The sequence below is a fragment of the Pelmatolapia mariae genome, linkage group LG7 (assembly GCF_036321145.2).
Source record: "Pelmatolapia mariae isolate MD_Pm_ZW linkage group LG7, Pm_UMD_F_2, whole genome shotgun sequence".
In the NCBI taxonomy this organism is placed as follows: domain Eukaryota; kingdom Metazoa; phylum Chordata; class Actinopteri; order Cichliformes; family Cichlidae; genus Pelmatolapia; species Pelmatolapia mariae.
The window spans coordinates 43369542-43394939 of NC_086233.1; the positions used below are offsets into that span (position 1 = coordinate 43369542).

Here is a 25398-nt window from a genome sequence, read left to right on the forward strand (position 1 = left end):
GCAGGGAAAAATCAGGAACTTGACTATAAAGAGACGACAATTCTTAATCTGGAAACAACAACAATCCACCGCTGTGAACACTTCCTAAAAGCTCTACAAGCACCTGAAGCAACATGCTAACCTCTTTCATACACCTACAGATCCAGAGTGATATTCACGCAGAGCATAAGCTGACATCAACCCAGCATCTAAACCTTGATTTTCACCAGGTAACATAAGCATGAGCATGCTTGCAGGATTGTACATTTCTACTACGCTGTGAGCTTCATGGTAAACAGCCAACTAAGAATAAACAGCTTTGTTATCTCCTCCTTAAGACGGTGATTTGCACAGATACATGTTGTAAATCACTTTCAGCGTTTGAAAGTAAAAAGTAAACTTTTCTGGTATTTCTGTAGCTTTAATACAGTTTGTAATTCCTAATAATCAATCAATCAATCAATCTTTATTTATAAAGCACTTTTCATACAAAAAATGTAGCACAAAGTGCTTTACATGGTTAAAAGCAGCCCACCCCACCCTCCCACTCACTCCCCGCACTCTCATTAACATAAACGATCATGAATACACACATCCCCCCCCCCGCACACACACACACACACACACACACACACGCACACTTAAAGAGTAAAATTGGGTTGGGCACACATGAGCCAAGTGAGGAAACACTATCACAGGGAGCCGTCTGCACCGGGAGCCGGTCACAGACCGCAGCCTCGAGGCTGGGCACACAGCAGGAGGGAGGCAAAGAAGCCCCCCAGCCAGGCTGAGAGGACCCACAGAGCCCCAGCAGCCACGGTCGATCACAGCCCCGGTGCAGAGAGCCCCCTCCGAGGAAACACTGGAGATATGACCTAATAAGAATATATACAGGATAAAGAGATAAAATAAATAAGAATGTGATACAATATAAATATAAATATAAATATAAATAGAGTAAGAAGATAAAAAATGAATAAGAATAAAATCAATAAATATTAGGTAAAACCTAAATTAATAATATAAGTAGAATAACAGGATAGAATAAATAAGCATAAAATAAATAAACGTTAGGTGAAAGCTAAATTAAATAAAGAATAATAAAGAACGCAGTGGTGCTCAAGTAGTAATCAGTATCAGCTGAGACAGTGAAAAAGGTGTCAGCAGACAAAAAGACAGATCTGTGCATCTGTTCTTACACGGCCGCTCTGGAAATGTGGAAAAACATTTTCTTTCCAAACATCAGACCTGTGGACTTGAAGCTGCGCAGCTTGAAATATTCAAGTGAAACCTTTCTGGACATGAACTCACTCTTCAAAAACACAGCTCCTTATTTATGACATAAACACAAAAAGATTTATAAGTACAGTATTCTGGCGAACAGGTCCACTTTCCACACTCTCCAAAAACACAAATAAATAACGTCGGCTGTAACTGAGAGTTACCTCACTGTTCATAACTCAGCGATAGTAACTCGGTCTTTGTGCACTCATGGATGGAGTATTGTGTTACCGGAGCGCCGGGGGTAAAGAAAGAGTCGGGAAGCTAAATTAGTGCTCTACATGAACTGTGGATTTGGCAAACTAATTCAATAAAGGAGTGCAGCATTTCCTGTCTTATCTGTGCCTGTCGGGGGGAAGGAAACATTGGAGGGAGATGAAGCCACCTAAATTAAGACAATCTTGCCTTCCTGTGAGGCTGCACTATTTCCTCTTTGTCTTCCTGAAATTAAGAAACCGAGACACTCTACCTCTTCTAGTTTAACATGACAGTCTAATATTAGCCCTATGTCTTTCTTTTTCTCCCTTCCTTTCAGCCTTTTCTTCTACTTCCATCTCCCCCATCTGAAAGCTTCATTGCCTTCTTCCTCTTTCTCCTCCCCTCTCTAGCTAAGCTCTCTCTGAGCCCAAGTGCTTCAGACGGTGTTTCACTCGGCAGCAGAAGAAACCTGAGCTATTTTTACACAGAGACGGCGGCCACCGATCCCGCAAAAATTTAGTGCCAGTGTGAACAGGAGCCCTGGAACGCTCACCGCATGTAAACCCAAAACCAAAATACATGCGTACAGTGAGCTATACAGTCACACCAGCATACATAAAGACAGAGGGTAAACCCACAGATGCTCACGCACCTCTCCCAATGCTCACTATCAAACGTGTCATGACGGTGCAGTGATAGCAGTGTTGCAGCTTTGTTTCATTGAACATAGTAAGTAAACATGAATGTGATGAGATGGGTGGCACAGTGTTTGACTAGTGTGGGGACATTATTTGTGAGAGAAAGCGAGCTTGAACAAGGCAATCACACATTTCTTCACGCCGTTTGTTTACAAGGTGAACAAACAAACTGCTGCTGAGGGGATAAGAGTTTTGCCACCCACTTTGCCACCCGGAGGAATCTCTTCCACTGCACGCCTTTGCCTCTGAGGACCATGGAGACGGCCTTTAGGAAGAGTCAAATCTGTCGGCATTACCAGCCTCATCTCGATTTCACTAAACCTCAAAACTGGGGCACTTGGGAGCCATGCTAACTTGAAAACGATTCTCTCGCTCTACATTATTTAAGCGCGAGATCCTCTCCTCCTCCTCCTCTCTTCCTTGACTCTCCTCTTTCTCTATTGTCCTCCCCCTTTCCTTTTTTATCTCCGTCGTTCCCCCGTGTGCCTTCGGTGGTGCTTTAGCAGAGTGGGTGGGATAGAGAGAAGATGAAGGCAGAGAGGCAGGGTGCTGCAGCAGAGTGCTTTCATCCACTCTCTGCAGGGCTGTTGCATCAGGGAGAAGTCACACCAAGTGGATGCAGTGATACAGCAGAGCCAGGGCACCATAACTGTATGCTACATGCATTTTTAACCTGTCATCATAACTGCTGGAACGTGTTACTCACAGGTAGACATATTACATATTTCAGTAGCTATAATATGAGTCACATGACATGAACCAGGCAGAGCTGCAGTTATTTCTATTCATTCAGCCAATCTGTTTCCTGCTAATCCTACTGAGAGTGAGAGCACAAGCAACACACTACATTTTGTGTTGTCACGTGACTCTGCCCCGTCCATTCTGCCACATGGAAACATCGTATAGGAAAAGTCAAACACCGAGCTGATTGCACAACTCGTGCAGTTCGAACTACATAAAAATGCCGCATACGTTGTTTGAACGCACTTTTGCACAGGCAACATCAAACAAAAAGTCCAAAATGTCCAGCTCTCTTAAGGTCCCACCACAGCATTTCCTCGACTGGGACTTTGATTGGGCCATTGCAGAATCTTGATTCTTTTCTTTCTTATATATCCTGTTGTAGATTTGCTGCTGTCTCAGTGTCCTGTCATGCGACTCTGTTTTGGCAGACTTCAGCTATTAGACAAATAGTCTCACATCTGACTCTTTGATGTGTACAGAGAAGCTGACATGGCTGATTTATGCCCTGTTGGTGCAAAACAAACCCAAATCATCATCCCTCCACCACCGTGCTTGACTGTTGGTATGAGGTGCTGATACGCTTTACTTGTTTTTTTGCCAGAAGCAGAAAAATGATATGCCAAGATGATAATATTTGATATACCTGAGACCTGTGGAGCCAGACATGACAGCTAATTTTTCTGCTTTTTCAACATTGCATGGTTTGACCTTGGGTGAATTTGCTGGGACATCCACTCCTGGGAAGATTACACGAGTGAAGGTTTCAGAACTGCCAAAACATCTGCGTTTATAGAGGTGATAGTTGGAACTGGAGATCATTTATCTGAATTTCAGGGGTTGGGCCACACCTTATGCATTCCCCTTCAAATCCTATGCCTCCAGTATATATGCCTTCCTGCACTACAGGATGTTTGTTTTCATTTTCATACCCCACCCTGCCTCCCCCATTCTCAGTTCTCAGACCTCTCATTAATACCTGGGGATCTGCCTGGCCCGCCAGCAGTCCTCACTGAGGCTTACCCTAAATCCCACTCTCAGTCCTACATCTACACTTATTCCATATACCTTTCTCTTTCAATAAATGTCTAATCTAATTCTGCTTGTAGTCCCTGCTTGGAAATTATTGCTGTAAAAAAAAACAAAAACCCAAAAAAACCAGCAACCCAAATTTAAAAGCTGCATCTGAACAACAATAATAATAAAATCCGAAGGACGAAGATCACAGATAACTGGTTAATAAGGAGTTACCTTGGGGAAAAATCCATGTATGAGACATTTGAAGGGGAACATCTTATACTTTCTAAATAAAATGTGGTTGTTTAGGATGTGGTTAAAAAAACAAGTGTGACCCTAAATAATTTACTGGTGAATCTCAAGCTCATTGTATATGTACAAAGACAACAGAGGCTATTCTATTCTATTCTATTTGAATAAAGAGAATCTTAAAATAAAGTTAACACAGATTTATGAATAAAATATAATTAGCAGAAAACAAACTAAACACTGCAGACTGAGCAAATTGTCAGAAAATAAAGCAGCTCTGATTCCTTGAATAAAACTGCAGTTTTTAGGTGTATTTAGCACTGGGCACCCTACTATATCATCACAGGTTATGGCAGCGGCAGCATCAGTCAACTATGGTCTATTAGAATAAATTAAATATTAAAAATAAATGAAACTTTAATGATGCCCGTGGGGAAAATCAGGTCATTGCACCAGCCGTGAAAAGGATATAGATCAGAGTAGAACAGACAGACACCACTGAGCAAATACAGCAAAGAATTACAACCGGAAAAAGCTTGAAATAGGGCATATTAGGTTTAGATTTAATATCATAAGCTTTGATTTATATCATTATTATAACTGAAACTGAATGTTATGATTGTTTTCACAATGCTGCGTCTTCTTTGGATATTATAAAGTTAAAGAAAATCATTAGATTAAACTCTATGTTATGTTGTGCAGCACAATTGTAAAGGGAAGGGAAGGATTGTAGACACAAATATACTATAGTTTGCTAAATGTCATCAGTGCTGCCTCATTCATACCAAGCAGTAAATACTGCACTGAAACAATACAATACAAACGCAAGCAGGCATGTGGCACCATACAGCGACAAACCAAACCAAAGCATCACCTGTCAGCCTCAGTCTGAAAACAAGTTCAAACCTCCACCGGCCACTCCCGGTCTTTTCACGCACCCACCCAGTCCACACACACTCAGCAGAAGGACTCTCAATGGTACAGCTGTACCATTCATCCCTTCATTCATTCATTTATCCATAGCAGCCTACTGGGCTTTGAATGGCTAGACCAAGCATGACTGTACTTCACTTGAAGTATTGGGGTGTCTGGTTTGTTTCAGTGGATTTCAACATCAAAACCTGTTGAAACCTGACAGGTGAGCGTCATGTTCATGTGCTTGTTGTGTAAATCCCTGTTTTGTGACAGCGTACAAAGACAGTGATTAGGACTGCTACTGTCTGAAACTTTCTCAATCACCCACACTTACAAACACAGACAAAAACAAGGCAGTGTGTGTTCTCCACAGACCATTAGTGATGACTTCATGCCAATCTGATAACACCACTATTACCCAGCTTGCACAGCAGCTGAACCAAAATCCATCAAATTGAGAGTTAAAATGAAAGCAGACTGATGCCAGTGTCGCTTTCACGGTCAACTCTTTTCAACACAATACTTAAAACTCCAGCAGCTCCTCCCTGCACCCAGACTGGATACGAACACGCCACCATTTTCTGGCTGAGAGCCATGGCCTCAGACTTGGAGGTGCTAATCCTCATCTTAACCGCTTCACACCAGTGCGAGCTGGACGTCACGGCCTGATGAAGTCAGCAGGACCACATCATTCGCAAAAAGCTGAGACAAGGTTCTGAGTTTATACAATTTGCTGTGCCTGAAATTCAGTCTAATAAACAGAATTAGTGGGGAAAAAAGCAGCCCTGGTGGAGTCCAACTTCCACAGGAATGGGGCTGACTTATTGCCGGCAATGCAAACCAAGCTCTCACTGCAGTCATACAGAAACTGGATTGCCCAAAACAACAGACAAACAACAATAATATCCAAAGTCTAAGCCAAGAGGCATCCTGATTGCTGCCTGGATCACTTCATCTGCCTCCTTTCAATCTGGAAGAACAGCAGCTCTACTTTAAACACCTCCTAAATGACTGAACCTTTTTTCTATAAATGAGTTCTGACACTGTTCAGATGAAGCTTTTATTATTTGTGTATACCTGCATTCAAAACTGGCTTTTTTGACATGCAACATTACAAACACTAGCCGAAAGACATCCTAAGGGCAGGTTTTGCAAACTCTACCACGATGGAACCATCAGGTGACTGTTATATGTAATGTGCATATAAATGTACAAACATTACGGTACAAATGATGCAATCAATGATGCAGTTTTTTCAAACAAATACACGGACATATTTTTTTTAATTTGTAGTAAACCCCGTATGGATGTTACAAAACTTGGTATCCTAGCTAATTTCATTAAGTTTCATGACGACTGAACCAGCAGATGATGATGATTAGATTCAGCAGTACTTATCAAATGTTAGCAAGCTAGCACTCTAAAAAGTGGTTAAATATGCTGAAAATAATACATAAAAATAACACTTTAGCACTGTCATGTTAGCATTTAGCACAGAGCAAAACTACAGAGCTGCTGACATGTAAATGGACTCTCAGCCTGGTTTTAGAAAAAGGACTAAACAAATATACAAGAAGCTCAGTGAAAGATATAGAAACACATTTCTAAAATGTAAAAGCAAAAATCCTAAAAAACACAGAAATCAAGTAGCTAAAACATCATGGAGGCAAACTGTTATTCTCTGTGAGGCTAGAGAACATGCGTTTATCAGTTAGTTTTAGCTAGCAGAAACTCTGTGGGATACTTTGGGTAGTAGAAACTGAAGTTGCTGATATAAAGCATTAGGACAACTGGGTGCAACAGGATATTTCTGCTTTTTTGTATGTAGTATCTATTTGTTTAAGGTCCTTTGAAAGGTAAAGAATTCAATAATAATAGTGAAGTAGTCCTTAAATAAACACGCACATTCCTTTAGTTATTTAAATTCAGTGATACGTGCTACAAGAAAAAAAAAGGAAATCAAACACCTGCAAAAAAGTCCTTTCAGGCTCACCGAGTCAGTCTGTGACACAGATATGTTTCTCAATAAGGAATGACAGAATTATAAAGAAAAAGCAAGCAAAAAAAAATTAGATGCTAATTTCCTTGAGGGTATCCCAGCTACTTGCACATGTCATGTTTCCTGTGGTTCTCATTGGCTTTTAGTTATGTTTCAGTGCATGTTAATTGCCCTTTGGTTACTTCCTTCTTCTTTTTTTTTTAATAGTTAGCTTTTCTAATGTGTCCTGTTGCGGTTGAACTTCCTGTTTTTGTTCCTTTGTGATCATCTGGCCTGACCTGATTAGGTATGATAGGTAGGATTAGGTAGGTTTGATAGGCGACATCTTGGATTGCGAGGTTGGGGTCAGTGCGGCTGCTCTGATCTTCTGCGGTGGCGTTACAGTTGAAAACTCCACTTAAAATGGAATGCAGCCATAGCCGTTTTCTTTCACATGCACGTGCACTTTTTCTTTTTGCACTAGAAATCCGATAATACCCAAAACCTGATTCAGATTACAAAGTGACATGTTTATGTGTGAACCCTAAAGAAAAAAAATAGCACTGTCTCAACTCTGATGAGGCATGTATAGTCTCTATCATGTGTACACTCTTCTGCATTTAAACAAGCACTTTACCTCAATGTTTATTGCAGCTATTAGTTGAATATCCACCTTTAGATAAAAATAACAACTGTTGTGCAGAAACATACCATGCACACCAACTGAAAAACCCCCCACATTATTCTCTGACATCTCTCCTTTCTTATGTTTGGTTCTCTGTGTAACACCATATACTGCTGTTATGCACCAAGGCTACCAATTATTCTGAGGCAAGCCTCCTCCAGAAACTCACAAACAAAGGCAGAGTTTGTTGTCTTTACAGGCTTAAAATAACTTTTCAAAGGCTGCTTCACAACCGCATGATGCTGGGACAAAAGGTAATGAAAACCAAGCCGACTTGTGCACGTTAGAGAGTGAATGGGGAAGATGTTAATTTTAACAATTGTGGAAGCAGTCTTGGAATGACACTGAGAATCCGCGCATGAAAAAACTGAAGAGATAAACAGATATCTGTATGACAAATTAAAACAAACAACTTTTTTTTCGGGGGGCTCAGTTTCCGTCTGATTGATGAAAGTCTAGTTAACGGTTTCAAACAGACAAGATTACAAATGCAGATCTAGTTTGCTCAATAGCCTCCATAAAGCCCAGATGGCCTTGTGTCCAACTAAAGCTGCACTAATGTCAGTAATCTCATCTGGGCCTGATTGCTGTGACACCACATAAGCAGAATCAGATTGAATCAGGCCCGTTTTAACTATCAATTTCCTGTCGTGAGCCTCTCGCTAAATCTATTGGGCGGAGTCGCGGAGAGTCATCAAGAGAAAAAAAGACACTGCTGGTGGGGAGGAAGAAGAGGAAATCACCGCCTGGCCATACTGAAATATTTGTGTGAAATATTTGTGTCAGCCATTGTTTTTAAATGGGCACATCCATTCAGTGTTACTGTCCAAAAGACAACAATACAGATTCCACTGCATGAAAATGACAGGTACTTATTATTCTTTGACGCATGCATGTACACAAGAATCCTTATATGGTCACTGCAGAAGCTCTGCCCACCTGTTTAAAATCACCTGTTAATGGGGGGCAGATAATCAGAAGCAAGTTAGCTTTAAGGGAGAGGGAAAAGAGCTAAAACAACTTGTTGTTAAGGCCGAGTATGAAGTAAATAAGGCTTATTTTGAACTGCGAATCATGCAAAGCTACTCTAGCAGAGTTCAAAGATAAAAATGAGCAGAATAAAAACAGGATCCTTTAAGCTAAAAAAAGATGACAGGGCAAAAAGAAAAAAAATTCTCAGGATGCAGAAAGAAGCAGCGAGAGGAAAAAGAAAAAAAAAATACTTGGCTGGTGATATTACGCTGAACCTTGTCCAGGTCAACTATATGTCTACAGAGCATTTGAGTACACTGTGTACAGCTGTCTGAGGGGATAAATGCTGTACTGAGCTTCCTGAGAAAGGAAAGCAGGAATGCTCCAGAGAAAGAGCGCATGAGAAGGAGATGAGGATAATCCAGTGAACAGATGTTTGGGAGCACATCGAAGAGCGCTCGCTGCCCAGAGGATACCGATTATAAGCGGATGGAAGCGCTAACAGGAACACTTGGGAGCCAAGGTGGGCTACACGATTAGCCAACGCACACCTGCTAAGGCTAGCCAGAGTGTGATCCTGTGATGTAAAAGGTAGCCGCTGTTGTTAAAGCACACGTAATGAGAGAATTTCACAGAAGTAGCTGCTGGCAAAAGAAACACTCCAGATGTCACACAGAGAAGACTCCAGACATGTGAGAGTGGACGGAGCTTTGCTTTGTACTTCTTCACCATTTAATTAAGAGGAAATAGCTCATTTAGTGAAAACTCTAGCATGTGCTAAAGATGAAGGAGAGGTAGTGTGGTGGGGTGGGACAGCAGCACAGAGGAGAGCACTGTGCAGTAAAACCAGCCTGTCCTCTGCACTAGAGTAGCCCTGACAGTACAGAGCTTTCCGATGTCTCATTGTGATTTAAAGACCAAGGACACAGTCAGTCATGAGTGAACATCTCCTATTCCCCAGCTCCTGGGGAGCTGCCTGCTAACATGTTCTGACAGGCACCTCTCCGGTGCACAGAGGTTAGCGCTGCACACGCCATGAGAATACACACACAGAGCAGCGGTGCCCTCATTCAAGCAGAATAAAAACAGCACCCCCTGCAATACGCACGCATCTTGAGCGATGGTGCTGTAATCCATGCATCCTCTATCAAGCTGCCAGCCTTATAACAGGCCTTGCAGTTCTCACCTGGTTTGTGAGGTTGAGTGGGTTCACCCCCAGCAGCTGTGGCACCATTGCCGTACTGTAAATGTGCCCATATGCCCGGGGAGTACGTGCCATTTTAACCCGGGTAGCTGTCTCCAATCCCAGCATCGGTGGTGCTGGATAGGAGCACCGGACAGGTCCTCAAGCCATTTCACACTCATACTTAATGACGCACGCTCCTTTGAACCCACGTTTTGTTTTGTATCAGAGTGCTGAGGTACTACCTGGAGCCATCCATCAGCCACAGGAGACAGAGCCTTTCCCTGAGGGCCTGGTTAAGAGCAGGGGGGGGGGGCATCTGGATGGGAACCATCTGGTGAAGGGGGAGTTTGCTCTGCTACTCCTGCAGCAGGCAGGCAGGCAGGTCTGCCGGCCACACCACCAGAACAAAGGCAGGCTGTAATGTGGTCCCCGCGGCCGTGGCGGGGGAGCTCTGTCTGCCTGCCTCCCCAGACAGAGCAGCACACAGCTGGGGTCAGTCTCAAAGTCTCACTTGGCCTTCAGGACGGATTTAAGACGCAGACGTCTGCTCGTCATGCGAGAGACTGCTTCGCTTTCATGGATTGCCTCCGCTCTTCACATGACAGTAACTCAAACACTAAGATTTTAACACTTTCTCTACCTGCTTAGTTGTGGATGACACAACTAAGCAGGTAGTCTTTCAGAAATCCCATCCTTCACTCAGATGACGCCTCGAGATTATTTACCGAATGTGCATGTTTTCCAAATGTGGCACATATAACGGCTGCTCCACATACGCAAAGCTTTTGGGAAACTGAATCTTTTTAGTTATTTATTTACTTTTTGCTTAAATTTATGGCTCTGCACAAAAGTCTGTCCAGCTTACGTGAGAGTGAAGGATTTTTTTCGTCATCACTCAGCTTCCCTTCCTGCCTCTAAATGACTGATAGTCCAACATAATGTCAGTGGCCTCTTTATTTTCAGCAAGCCTCTGGGTTTGATCTGATCTCACAATCAAACACAGTCAAATAATAGTCAAATTTCACCTCCCGTGTATCAGCTCTCTGAAACTTAATAGGCTGCAGGGGACCAAAAAAAAAAAGAACATCTCATCTGATATTACCTGACTGCACAACTACAACTGGACTGCTAGACACAGACGGACACTGGAAGCCAAGTCCTTCCCATCAGCCTGCCAGCTGTCTTCCCGTCAGCGCTCTCCCGCTGTACGCTCATATCTCTGCCGTCGCCTGCCTCTGAACGCCGCTCAAATTACACACGACGGCAGCTATTGGACATCTGCGGCGCATTATTAAAGGCTTTTACGCAACGAGAAACGTTTCCAGCGGACGATGACAGCATATCATGAATACTTGGATTTTACCGCTGGCGTGATGCAAGGAAGACAGTCATTGTTAGTCATGTGTCTGCACTGCTGTATTTCTGAGACGCATCACACAGAGGCTACAGAGGCTGCACTGTAGCCAAAAAAAAAAAAAGAAAAAGGTCACAAGACTGAACCCCTGCAGCGGCTGATGCAGCAGCCAATGAAGAGCTGAGGGGTCATCAGTCACTAGAAATAAAGCTGTGTGAGTCTTTAAGCCTTTAAAACCACACACACACACACACACACACACACACACACACACACACACACACACTGTGTCCTTGAGAAGGGAGTAAAGTCAGGCACAGCCTCTTCACTCACTGCAGCATGCTTTACCTTGAGCAAAGGTGAACAATCAGGTCACTGTGATGCAGAAAAATGCACAAATGTGTGCAAAAGGGTTGGCTATTAGATCAGCCCAAACTTCCAAAGATCTCCAGCCAAAAAATAAAAATCTTCACTTAGGTTCTAACAGTCCTGACAACAGCAGTTACTTAGCTTAATGAGGAAAAAAAACGTTCACGCAGCCAGAAGCAGCCGAGCATGTCAGTGCAGGGGCGCAGACAACTTTCAGACGAAGTGCAGACGGCATACTAATCCACGGATTTAACACGAGTAAACAGAATAGTATAAACAGAGTACTCGAAATAACAGAAAGTCTTTGGACAGACAGTGTCATCGGCAGTGAATATGAACTTCAAACCAAAAGAAATGAGGACAGATTTGGGCGTTATCTGCCTGTAAGGACAGCAAATATTGTGATATTTGACTACGCAAAAGGCCGTCTACACGACAGCCCATTAGGAGGTTCAAACAAACTCCAAAGCTACCCCAGCAGGCCGCTGTAATCTATTCGTATGTTTGGAGCCAAGTATTTTGGTGCTTTTCTCTTACCATTTTTTCCTGTGCCCTTGTTTTGCAGGAATGTCTTGTGTGCATAAACACATCTGCCGAGGTGTGTTAATGCACAGTCCTCCACACTGACTCAACAAATGACTAACACGCGTATAGCTTTTGTCTCCACTGTTGTTAACCTGGCATTTCACAGTAGCCTCCGTGTACCAAGAGCAAGCCACAAGCTCAGGCTGCACCAAGTAGGGCTATTTTATTTTTTTACCTTCACGCTGACTAAAAGCCCACTTTGTCTCATTTCCCTGAGCACAGGAAGAAGCTTTCACTGTTACAGCTTGAAAACTGAAGGAAATAATCCCAGCCTGGATCCTTCACGGCCCACCTGGTGTTTCCATTTAAATCTCATTTTAATTTTGTCAATCAAACATACACGGGAAGGCCTGAGATTTAATATAATTGATTTAAAATATTTATAAGGAACAAGGTTTAAAAAGTAATTTTTCACTCATCTGCAGGTTGCCCCCCCCTCCTTCCATTCATCCAGTTGGCAGTAAGCCTCTTACACCAATCCAAAAAGAATGATTTATCTAAGGCTATGGGCTTTTATACAAATGTTGTCAAATCAAGGCCCAACCGCAGCATCTCCTGCCAGCGAGAGATATCTCATCCTGCAGAGTGTTTTCTTTCTTCTTCCAGACCTCTTCCTGACATTAATGTAAAAATCTGGACATCTGCTTTCGTTATTGCTCCGTCTCAGGCAATCTATAAGAAAAATCTAATGAATCATTATGATGTAAACTAACCAACCTCCAGTCGCCACAGCAGGTAGCTCTGCATGTTTGATTTGGCGGCTTTTTAAACCCTTGCTGACAGATTTGTGTCACCTCCATGAATTAAACCAGGGATCTTCTCCTTGTTAGACAAATGTGTAAACCACCACACTATGAAAGCAATTTACAAGATACTGGCAGCCACCAGTGCTAGCCCTCAGCCTCCTGGCAGCAGAATCTTTAGTTAGCGCAAATACCATAGAAGCAGAATTTCTAGAGCACCTGCCTGGTGGGTCATACTTGTGGGCCAATGTTACCAAAATTCGAACTCATCTGAGACTTTTAGTAGATACATCTATTGTGTCAGGCTTTACTAAGTTATCACATTCACCAGATGTTCAAAAAACACTTGACCTCTGACTTTGATCTGATTCATGCTTATCTGAGGTTTTTAGTAGATGCATCTAGTTAGCATGGGTGACAACAATACAGTATACAAACTGGCAGATAGAAATGCCAAAGAACTGTGTTTTGTTAGTCTTGCCAGGACAATTTAGATGTAAAACAAACAAAAGCATCAAATTTCATCAAAGGCCTTCAAGGAATTTATCAGAAGAATACCAAAAAACTGATTCGATTCATTTTTTGGTATTTTCATCTTAATACATTTGAAAATCGCCAATGTCTGGGAGAATCACATCATAGTCCAACAGTCAGCATGAGTTATTAAACAGTGTTACAGGAATACAACAAATGGTGTTGCATTCAGTCTTGACACACAAAGTCAAGGTAATAGTGTTGTTTATATTCAAATACCATTACACTTTTATAGACTGCTTATAAAAGTCAGATGAAGCCACAGTGATGTGAGCCTCTGGTCAGCAAAGTCCCATTTTTTGTGCCGTCCAAAAATCAGTTGGGGTAGGATCTTCTAGCTTCATATGGCTCTTTTGCATGTTTCTACTGATTCTACATTCAGCAATTTGGAAATTGAAATGAAAAATTCAACCTAGACACCAAATTTGGGAGAAAAAAAAAAAAAACAAAGTTGAAAAAGTATCACGGCTTCTGTCTGCTTCACCTCTTAATTTTGCTGAAACTTAGTGTTGGTGGTAAGCATGGATGTATACACTTAAATGTCTACTCTCGAGTTCCTCTAACTGTGTATTTCAACTCCAAAAAGAAAAAAGTTGTACATTTCCTCAAAAACAGCTCTTTGGATAGTAAAGATTACCAACCCAAGGTAGTCCCACCCTGTGACATACCCTACTTCATTTGGATTTTTTTAATCAAGGTCTTTTTATTGAATGAGATTTTTGTACAATTACAAACAACAAATCAAACATACAAGCGGTTAATGAGGTTATGGCGTTAACGTCATTTTAACAAGATTAACACTGACAGCACTAATTTGAATATTTTGGGGTCAACCAGCAAACTCTCTACCTAAATTAATGCAATCATTTGAATACTTTGGTCGATTATCGAGATACGAGTATGATGAGTAAAACACAACTGCTTAAATACAATTAGAATCCATCAAAATAAGTATCATTTAGCATGGCAAACAGAGTATTTTAAAAATATTTGGGAGTTATAATACCTAAGATCGCACAGAACTCGTAGAACAAAATTACGTACCAATACAAAAGAAAATAAAGGAAGATATAGCGAGATGGAATTTAATCCCATATCTATGTTTATATTCGAGAATAGATTCTATTAAAATGAATATACTACCCAAATTAATATATTTATTTCAAACATGGCCAATGGAAATAAGCAAGAAACGATTTAATGAATGGGACAAAATGCTGTCAAGATATATAGACTCCGAATTAGATTTAAAACCTTACAATTGGATAAAGGAAAAGGGGGGTGGGGCCTTCCTTCTCTCAAGGATTATTATTGGGCAGCACAATTAAGGCCTATGATATGCTGGTGTAATCCTTCATATGATGCTCAGTGGAAAGGCATTGAGGAGGGTCTGACCTCCATTCCCATACAAGCTATTATGACAGACAGTAGCCTGCAAGATTTAATAAAAACAGTTTAAATGGATCAAGCTGACTTTTAGTTTGGGAAATAATAATAAAGGAGCATTAACTAGAAGAAGATGTAGCACATAAACTAGAAGAAGATATAGCAATTCTTAAGTGGTGTGCATATGATACACATTTTGTTCCAAATAAATTGGATACTAGATTCAAAGATTGGACAAATAAAGGATTGGCGACTTTATGTATGGTAATGGAGGAATGTAGACTTCTTTGTTTTGAAAAGATTAAAGAAAAAATATTCATTAGAAACACAGGATTTTTAAAGATACCTACAGATGAGGCATTTTGTCAGCAAAAAGATAAAATCTAAGGCTGAATTAAGCAAACAGCTGTTAGACTTATTTAAAAGGTCATACAGCTCAAATAAAGATAGAGGCATTATATCAGGCCTGTAATAAAGGGTTAATAAACATGAAATCACACTTGACCCTATATATTAAAACAAAATGGGAAATGGAGGGAGCAATAGATATAACAGAGGACAACAATAGCGTGGACAACAATATGAATAATATGGACATACCTCCAGGTCACAGAGCAGGAGGGAATTTGGTTGGAAAAGCCTGATAAGATATTTTATTACACCTTACCAAAAATCTCACTATGAAGGTAACCCTACCGTTTGCTGGAGAAATTGTGGAAACACAAATGCAAATCGTTTCATATTTTCTGGGACTGTCATGCTATTAAAGCTTATTGTAAGGGAACACATGTAGCAATACAAGGGATATTTGGAAGTTATTTGCCTTTAGAAAGAAAAACTTTATTTTTTGGACTCATCCCAGAAGGATGGACAAAGAATGATAAATATTTGTTTAATATTTTATTTGGTGGCAGGCAAAAAAGCCCTCACAAAAAAATGGCTTTCATGTGAGAGCCCAACTATGAACATGTGGATGGACGTCACAATGGACATTTACAGGATGGAGAAAATGACAGCGGATGTGAAATACAAGAGGGACCTGTGTGTATCACGTTGGAAGAAATGGACGGACTATATAATAACACGCAGGCCAGATTTTGACTTTGTTAACCTTAGATAAGATATTATTTATATTACTGATAATTAAATCTCACTCCCTAAGTGTTTATGTATATATTTTTTTCTTTTGTTTTGTTTTTTTTCCTTCTTCGGTCACAGGTGTAATGGGGAGTGACAGTGAGTTTAAATAAGCTTTTGAAAGGTGCTTGGAATTGTTAAAATATAAACTAGCCAAGCGGGAGCCCAGTCCAACACGTCTTACTCCACTGTCGGCTCACTAGCGCCCCCTTATTTGGATTTTTCACTCTAAAGGGGACCGCAACATGAGTAAGATGTTGTATTAAATAAAACTTTAAACCATTAACTGAAACCATAAGTTTATTAGTACAATGTTTACTGAAGTCACAGATCAAAGGAGCTGAAATCAGCTTTCACACAGATTTTTTTTGCAATCAGACTTCTTTTTGAAACCAGAGCAGTCACCCCCTGCTGGCAAATGCTGGAAAGAATAAAGTTTTAAGAAACATCTGCATGGGCTTTGCTTTTAATCCAGGAAGAAAACATTTAACAAACAGTAACAGATTTACACATCAGTTTGTTTTATCTGTAAATTGTGAGCTGATATTACGAACGCATTAGACAAAAAATGCTGTAAAAGCTAAAAACTGTTTGAATGCAGCTCTGTTTCCTCTATAATGATATCATAAAATTGTCTTAATGGTTATCACTTTTTTGTCCTTCCTGTTATCATCATTACATCAGCCTTTAAAAATCCACCATTAGTCAACCTCTGATTGTGAGGTCAGCACTTCAGCAGCCAGCATGTGGGGATAACACTTAACTGGTCAGTAAATGTATCCGTCAGAACATGTGATGCGTAGATGTGGAAGCTGGGTGGTAAATACACATTCATTTGATTTATTTGGCCTAAAGTCACAGATTGGTCCCAAAGCATTTTTTTCAGTCTATACAACAGGCAGCTTTGACTGAACTCTGGCAGTAATTTATTAGAAAAGTTATGCACTGTATTAGACAGTATCCAATTTACAAGCATGAAGAGGGAAGACGTTCAACAAAAGGGAGATAAAACTACTGAGAACCAAACAGAGTGGCTAGAATTTTAATACTTCATCTGGACCGGCATGCATTTGAAATCAATCTAATAAGCTTCTCTGACCTCATATTTTCAGCCTGACTCTGCCTCAGGGGCACATTCAAACCACCACAAAGCCTCAGTGCAGCAGCAGCAGCAGCAGCGGCATCTGACCGAAGCAAATGGTTCTGTAATTGCCATTACAACTTGTGGAAACCAAAGAATGGAACCAAAGCACTCTTGTGCCTTGCCTGCTGGTAAACTTTTTACCCCAGAAATCTGCTTCTCCTTATATTGGGGAGGAGCCGATCTTCCCATTAAAAGGAGAAAACACTCAATGTTTTCCTGCTTTCTCATTTTAAACATGTTAAAAGCTATTCTTTGCACGCTGGTTTAATGCCATGTGACACATAACCGCTATTGATTCATCTTTTACACTACATGAAGCGCATAGTTTCTTTTTTACATGTAATGGCACTGCATGCTTCTCTTTCATAGTTTAGCTATACTGACCCCTCGAGAAATTCAACATTTTTCTTCTTATTTTTCCTGTTACTGTAATTTGTCATTTGGCCTTCTACCAATGTAAATGCTGTGAGCTCATATTGAGGATGACGAGTGGCAGCTCATCAAATTAGCTGACAAAATCCACCTACTAGCATCTCTAAAATGCTCACTAATCATAATCCGGCTGGTTTAACCTGACATTTCGCCAGTTTACAAGAGTCTGTCAGATTAAAGAAATTAGATAGCCACATGAATTTGTGTGTTGTGAAAGTGACAGAAAAACGATCTTTATACCATCTTGTTGGTAACACAACAAACTACAGCTGCTGGTATTTAACAGTTTTTAGGTGCTGGTCCCTCTGTTGATGAGTTTTTGTTTTCTACCATTTGAAATCCATCGACAAGAAAAAGACACCAGAAAAAAATGACTGATTACTGGTGATCAAAGATGCCGGGATTTTACCATATTTTTACCGTTTTACCAATGTAGTTTATTTAAATATGTTTAAGACTGGCGACGTGTCCAGGGTGTAACTGACACCTCAGCCCATCACAACTAGTATAGGTTTCAGACTCTCTGACTTGGATGAATGTTAAAAGTTGTTACAGTATTTTACTGTAAAGGTGTAGGTTCACACTAAAATGCTGACAGCTCTGGTAGCTAGCATTTTACTTTATATCATGTGATCTTTAAAATGTTGCAATGATTGGACTGAGGACAATTTAAAATGAACATTTAGCATCTATTCATACCTGTTTCAACCTAATTTTTTACTCAGTTATGAGCAACAGAATGTAAAAGTCTGCAGAATGCTTGCTGTTCAGACAGAAGCATTGACAGTATTTAGAAGTATTTAAGCCAAAAAAAAAGTGTATTAGTGTAAAATATATATTTTACACCACTTTATAAAATCTTTTTAAATTTGATCTTGAAACATTCCTAGTGCGCACCTTTTTTTGACACACCACAGTCAGACAGGTGATTGATAGGGAAGTAATTACATGGGACACAGTCACAGCCTCCATAATAAAGCACATATGCAGCCAAATAGTATCTACTTCCTCAGAGAGTACTGTAATGTTCCTCTATGTGTGTTATTATTAAACAAAAAGAGCATGTCAGTTTTTGTGGTGATGTCGCCCCCGGCAACTGAGCTCTGACAGGTATTCAGTCAGCCTGCAGATCAAAGCAGTTGTGTGTTGAACCACAGCTGTGTGGCTAAAAAAGAAAAACACGTGTAACATAACCTTTATTCTGTTGGTGCACAAAAACCTCTTAGCCATGTAAGGTATTGTATACAGGCATCACATGAAAACTGTGTTTCTCCAAAGATTTTTTTTCTGAAATTTGGAACAAGAATGAGCGTCTCACACATACCAGAAACCTTTATTTTCCCCAAACCAGCTGCAGTAACAGGTTTCTTTCCCCAGAGGCAGCGTGGGGGTCTTTAAAGGTGATTCATGATTTCCAGCTGACAAACCGTATATCTGACTGAGTGTACAGTAGATTTATTTTACTGTACAGACCTCCACGTGGGATGCATGTGGTGTCAACATGCACAGCTGCATATTGACATGACATCCCCATACATCCTGACAGGAAGCTGTGAGCTGAAGAACAAAATGGCTGCCAGAAAACAACAAACTACGGGTGGGCACATATCGCACACAGAGTCATGTTTAGGCTGAAGAGAACATGCTGCCCTTGAACAGACCAAACATGGAATTCCCAATGAAATTCCATAATCCATAATCCATTATTGATTTATAATCCACAGCAGATTAGGCAGCATTCCATTATTTTTTTCCCTTCCGTTCTCTTGTCAATGCAGAGATTGGACACTGCAGAAAAACAACATATCTAGGTCACACAATAAATATTAAGTATAAGGAGTCATATGTGGTAAAGCTGATGCTAAATATAGGTTTCCTGCCTGTTAAGGGATTCCAGCTTCAGAGGGACATTTCTATAATCCATTTCATGCCTGGTCTCATGAGCTGACATTCCATCACCAGAGGGAAAAAAAAAAATTCCCGCTGACTTCTCTACAGATTTCGTTGGCCTTTTTATTTTGGTCACTTCCTTTCTACACACAGGGTGTCTTAATGAACAACATATGAACCATATTCAGCTTGAAAACAAGTCAGCTTGATGTTTTTTTTCCTTCAATAAACTCAGTCAAACAACAGCTGAAGTCCAACACAGGGGCGAACGTTTATGATGTTTTCTGAAGCATTTTGGGTCCGAGTCTTGTTCGAACTATCAAACCTTTCTAGTCTCAATGCCCAAATGAACTGCACAGCTTTACACGAAGTTGACAATAGTGACAAAAAACGTAGTAAATGCAGTAAAGCTTAATCCCAAATGGGATCTAGACAGAGAAAATGTCTAGATATATGCATCAGTGGGTGATTTGCAGCCTTGGTCACAAAACACACCCTGCGACACGATTCAGACAACTCTACAAACCAACCAATCAGAGTCAACCATGTAATGAGACAGACGTTATTAGCGAGCACAACATTTGCCGAGCTGCAAAGGCTGTGGTACCAAATGTCATCAAAAAGAGTAGCAATCCTCTTCAAATCAGACTTTACATGTCGTCAGATACTCATCTTAGACTTATGGGGCATTCCAGTTATTTCAGAAGTCCAATATCGGAACTTAGAGTGACATCACTCAGTTAGTGCGTTCCAACAGTAAAGTCGGAAAAGCAGGGACTCGCTGCAGAGGCAGCTGAAAGTCCACCTGATGAGTGGAATCAGTCACTTATTTTAGAGACATACTGAATAGAATCAGTATGACCCAAAATACTATATTCAAAATACAGTCTATTTTGCAAATTTTGCATGTTCCAATTTGAGAAATGAGGATTATCCATAGTATGCTCATTGGCTAATGACTTTTGATTGACATGGCCTCAGCTAGTGTGGTTTCACTGGTCAACTCAAAGCTTCAAAACAGGACTTAACTAAGTTATGTATGACATCACGCTAGCTACATCCATCTTTTATGCTGTTTACCTTTTTTTTAGTAAAGTTTGTGCAGTGGAAGATGACTACTAGACTAAGTTTTGCGCCTTATAAATGAAATCAGACAGTCAGGTATCACAAATACGCCACCGTTCATTTTAAAAATACACCCATATGTCCTCCATTGGTCACAAGGCAAAATGCTAACTGAGTTTAGTTTCTAATTGAGTTCCTTACCTCTAACACAGGCCCCGCTCCCAGGATGATCTGCTCCACCCCACTGGCAAAGCCCTTCTGGCTGAGGGCTGTCAGGTGATGGATGAGGAAGTTGGTGCTTTGGGTCTTCCCAGATCCACTTTCACCAGAAATCACTATGCACTGGTTCTTCCGCCTCTGCAACATGGCATGATACGCCACATCTGCCACAGCATAAATGTGGGGCTCCAGCTTCCCCAGCGTGTGGTTGTCGTACATTTTGACATATTTGGGATTATAGATTGGCAGGAACTGGAAGGGGTTAATCACGATAAGAATACTCCCAACATAAGTGTAGATCTTCTCCTGGCGGAAGCGTGCACGGAGGCTCTCCAAAAGGGCGCGCTCCGTTAGCTCCGGGAGAGCGCACAGGTCACAAGGTGGGTCGCTCCCTGCAGGCTGGGGGAGGAAACCCCGTTCGACCATGCGCCTTCGTTCCTCAGTCACCCGCAGCCACATTTGAAGGCTGCCCCCGTAATGAATAGATCCATCCAGGTTCTTCTCCCGCAGGAGGAAGCGGTAATCCTCGCCACTGCACAAGCCACTACGGTTTTCCAGGGCGGTTCTTGGCCACAGCATCATCCGCTGAACCGGGCAGTCGCCGGGATTGAGGATCCACTCTTCCCCACCGAACTCCTTCACCTCGGCCAACACGTAGCATTTGGTACGGTCCAGGTGTAGCCGTTCGATGAGGCACTCGATGGCTTCAGCAGCAGTGGTGTTCTTGCGGGCGGTGACGGGGCAGTAGATGGTGCCCTCAGCCAGGGAGCCCGGATAGACGCGCAGGGTGAACTCCTGGTCCTCCAGGCGCCGCCGCATGCTGCCACTAATGGTGGCCATGTTGGCGCTGCTGGTGTAGCTGCAGCCGCCATCTTGTAGGCTCATGGCGGCGCAGCAGGTCCCATCAGCAAGCTGCTCTCAGGGACCAAGGGACTGACTCAGGACATCCCAACTAGAGGAGGGAGAGAGAGAAAGATGGAGGCGGTTAAGACGGACACATTTTTGGTTTCAGACATCAGTTCATCCCCTCACAGCGTCAAACACTTCCAAGTACATTGAGTCACAACGGGGTCATCAGAGTCAGGGCGACACAGTAGTCCGACTCAATGGGCTTTCTGTTTTGTATCGTAAAGGGAACCACTATGAGAGCCGCCGCAAAAGAAGAGCATGAGCCCGATGCTAAGGGAGAGTCGAGAACTGATAGTGGGCTGATAGTTATTCAAAACAATGAGGAACAGTAGCTGCTGCATGAATTTAAAGGCTACTGGCCACAGCTTATCAGAGCCACGTACACTCTGTCTGTGTGTGTGTGTGTGTGTGTGTGTGTGTGTGTGTGTGTGTGTGTGTGTGTGTGTGTGTGTGCGTGTGTTTGTGAGATAATCCAAGTGCTGTAGCTGTGTGCCAAGATTAACAGCTGCCACCTTCCACACAAAAGTGGCTGTAATGAGAGCACAATGGTCTAATTCACCACTTCCCTGTTGATAGTGGACACAGGACTCCATTCTCCCTCTCAATCTTTCACACACACAAACTTCAAATGTCACACTTGAAAATTTAAAGTGCTCTTCCATCGATTAATGATTTTGGGAGACAAACCGCTTTTAAATTCAAGTGCACAAACAACAATACTGTATATTTTGTCTGGGACACGATCAGAAACAGACTATAGCACTTTTATGCTGTACTAGATTAATATACCTGATTATATACAGCATTTTTTACCTTATTTTTAACTGATGGTAACAGTTTATATTCACCTCTCTACTTAAATGTGTAACTGCTTTTTCCTTGGGCAATTAAAGCTCCAGCATTACTTATAATATACAGAACAGCTTTATTGTCAAACTCTGAAGTTGTTCTGTACACTACATGTGTGATTAGTTTGGAGAAGTAGGTGAAGTTGTGCCAGAAATCTCGACAGTGTTCAGACTGCATCCGTTTGATGGAGCCACTGAAATACTTCAAGGTTAATTTAACTAACTATTCTTTTCTTTTCTGGAGCCAGTTCACCTCATGTTTTCCTTCATTCTTTACTTTCTCGTTTTTGGTTGAATTTTCTAATCTGCTACATCTCTCTCATGCCTTCTCCATTTTTTCTACGATACAACAAATATGCACCAGAGAGCCAAAGTCAAACGTCTGTCAGGGCGGCTGTTAGTAACACAGCTTCCTTTAGCTGTCCTTTGAGCTATGTGTACAGTATGTGGCCGACAAACACAGAAAGATAAAGACAGGAGAGGAGAGGATGAGCCAGCCACTCGTCCTTTGAGCGCTCCAGACAGGCCTTCCTCTCCCTCCTGCTTGTCTGGAGTAATCCTGAACACCTACAGGAGTCTGCAGCAGCCCACAGACAAACAGGGAGGAAACAGACAGCCGAGTGTCTGTAAGACACAAAGAAGTGAGCTGTGAGGGATGAAAGACAGGGCAAAGGCAGAGGAGGCAGAGCTGAGAGACAGGCAGAGATGACAGAGAGCCTGGGACTTAAGATAACTGACGCAATCACTCGCTGGGACACTAATGAGCTGCTCAAATAGGTAGAAGGTCAAAGTTTCAAGTCTATTATGCAGAAATGCAAATAGAGTCAGTATTCATCACGGTGCGTGTACGCTGTGCTGGTTTCCTTTTGGGAATTTCTGGTGTTTTTACACAAATATACAAACAAACACTAAAGGCTTGTATTTCAATGCCACTCCAAAGTTCCCTGACACTGTGGTCACAACGATGTGAGTAATAATGGCAAAAATGCAATCCAAGGCTTGATTTATGGATGTTGATACAATTACACTGTTCCTCACTATAGCCCCTCCTGCCCACACACACACAGTTTACTTGGATGGGCCACCCAGATTTAGAACCTCATTTTGGCATTTTTATTTCCTCCAAGAGAGCGACACCAACCCCTTTGCTGTCACTTTAAAGGCTCCGTCTCAGTTCAGAAGGTAGCCCTGGCTCTTCACATGACACGTTTCCTTACCAGCAAGTTCACTGTTCAGGTCAATTTAATTCCACTGTCTCTCCAGTGATTCCCTCCTCTGTGGTTGGACATACACTGTCAGCTAAATGAACCTGGAGCAGGTGGAGAACTGGCACACGTGTCATTGCGCTGTAATAAAACAAGAGCTAGAGTTTGAGTTTACAGCCGTGGATTGAGACTCTCACTTGGAGGGGCAGCTGATTGTTTTAGTCTGATGTGTTATTTATTCATCACAAACTAGTTGGTTATTAAGGTTTCTGCAAAGGATAACCTCATAAATGGTAACATTTATTTTTCCTTTGAGGAAGTGGATGCATGCCTCCATTTATGTGGAGACACAATAGAAGCTACATCTTGTTCATCCCACCTTAGTTCCCGCCTCTGGACAGACACCGAGGGACACATGGAGCCGCACATAAATGCATACGTAATGACACATGGAAAAGGAAGTAGTAAACACTGAATAGGGAACGGATTTTGAGGAATTCTACTTCTATAACATGAGAGCTTTTTAATTGAATGTTATTAGCATTTAATTTTTAGAAGTATCTTATAAGGGCTCCCTGGTGAATTTTTGCCTAAGGCCCAAAAGACTATAGAATCGTCACTGCTGCACATCCTTACTGATGCCAAGTCCAGATTGATTTAATTTCATATAAAGTGCCATTTAAAAACATGCAGATGTGCCAGTTTAGCTCACCTGGTGGAGCAGGCAACCATATACTCCAAGGGACCTTCAGCTGTGTCTTTCACACTTTTCTCTCTAATTTCCACCGCTCACAGCATTAAAAAAAGAAGTCTGAAATCTTAATTTACTGGATAACTACTGAGCAGACTAGTGTGTGCCTACTCTATAAGCATAACGAAGAGGTTTGATTCACAATGAGATGAAGCACAGTCTTGCACATCGCTGTAAAGCTGCTGCTGAGCCCAGCTGCTGTGGCCTTCATTCAGTTCTCCAGTTGCTTTGTCTTCATCAGCTCTCTGCAGCTTGCTGAGCTCAGCTGCCAGTCCAACTCAGAGAGTCATTAAACTGGAAAGCAGCAACTTATGACTGCTGTCGGCATGTCTTCCTGTCACAGGCCAAAAATGAGCCACTGAGGGCAAAAAGCATGCAGATTTCCCAATGAGAATGGATGACAAGGAGACGCAGGCGCCTGGGGGAGACTGAAGAATCTTTCCACATTTCTCCATATTGGCAAACTGCACGATACATTCTTACACATCAAACAACGCTATAGCAGAGAGTGAAGAGGGAATTAAATACACTGAAATCAAATAAAATCTTCAATGAACCCTTAGCTCAGAGCAACAAAGTGTGCAGATCTCCTTTGATGTCTGGCAGGTGGCTTCCTGAAGGAAAATCAGTTTGTCTGGAATCAGCAGAAGAAAACGTCGCCGCCTAAACAGAGCAAAGCTACAACTCAGCTCCTGACGTGTGGTCGCTGGGAAATACCGTTTGAAAAACACTGCAGATGTCACCAAAATAAAAGGATATTGTGGATTAGGAGTTTAAAGGGCAATCCAAATCCCTACTTCAGGTAATGACGTCCCTGCCCCACAAATATATATGTGGTGCTTTGCTGCCTTGAAAGCTAATACCACTGGCTTCCCTTTGCCCGAGTCAGTGGACTGCAAGTCTCCAGAGCAGAAAATTAACCTGTTCG

The 25398-nt window shown here is 41.7% G+C and overlaps 1 protein-coding gene across 7 annotated transcripts in view; it reads right to left on the bottom strand.

Moving 5' to 3' along the window:
• The window catches only part of LOC134631158 (unconventional myosin-IXa-like), a 150914-nt gene that overhangs the window by 90906 nt on the left and 34610 nt on the right, over positions 1-25398 (bottom strand). For all 7 annotated transcript variants that reach the window (XM_063479194.1, XM_063479197.1, XM_063479196.1 and 4 more), the window contains exon 2: positions 20740-21709. In XM_063479194.1, coding sequence (XP_063335264.1) covers positions 20740-21642 — 903 coding nt within the window. In that variant the 5' untranslated portion in view covers positions 21643-21709. The remainder of the gene's footprint in view (positions 1-20739; positions 21710-25398) is intronic.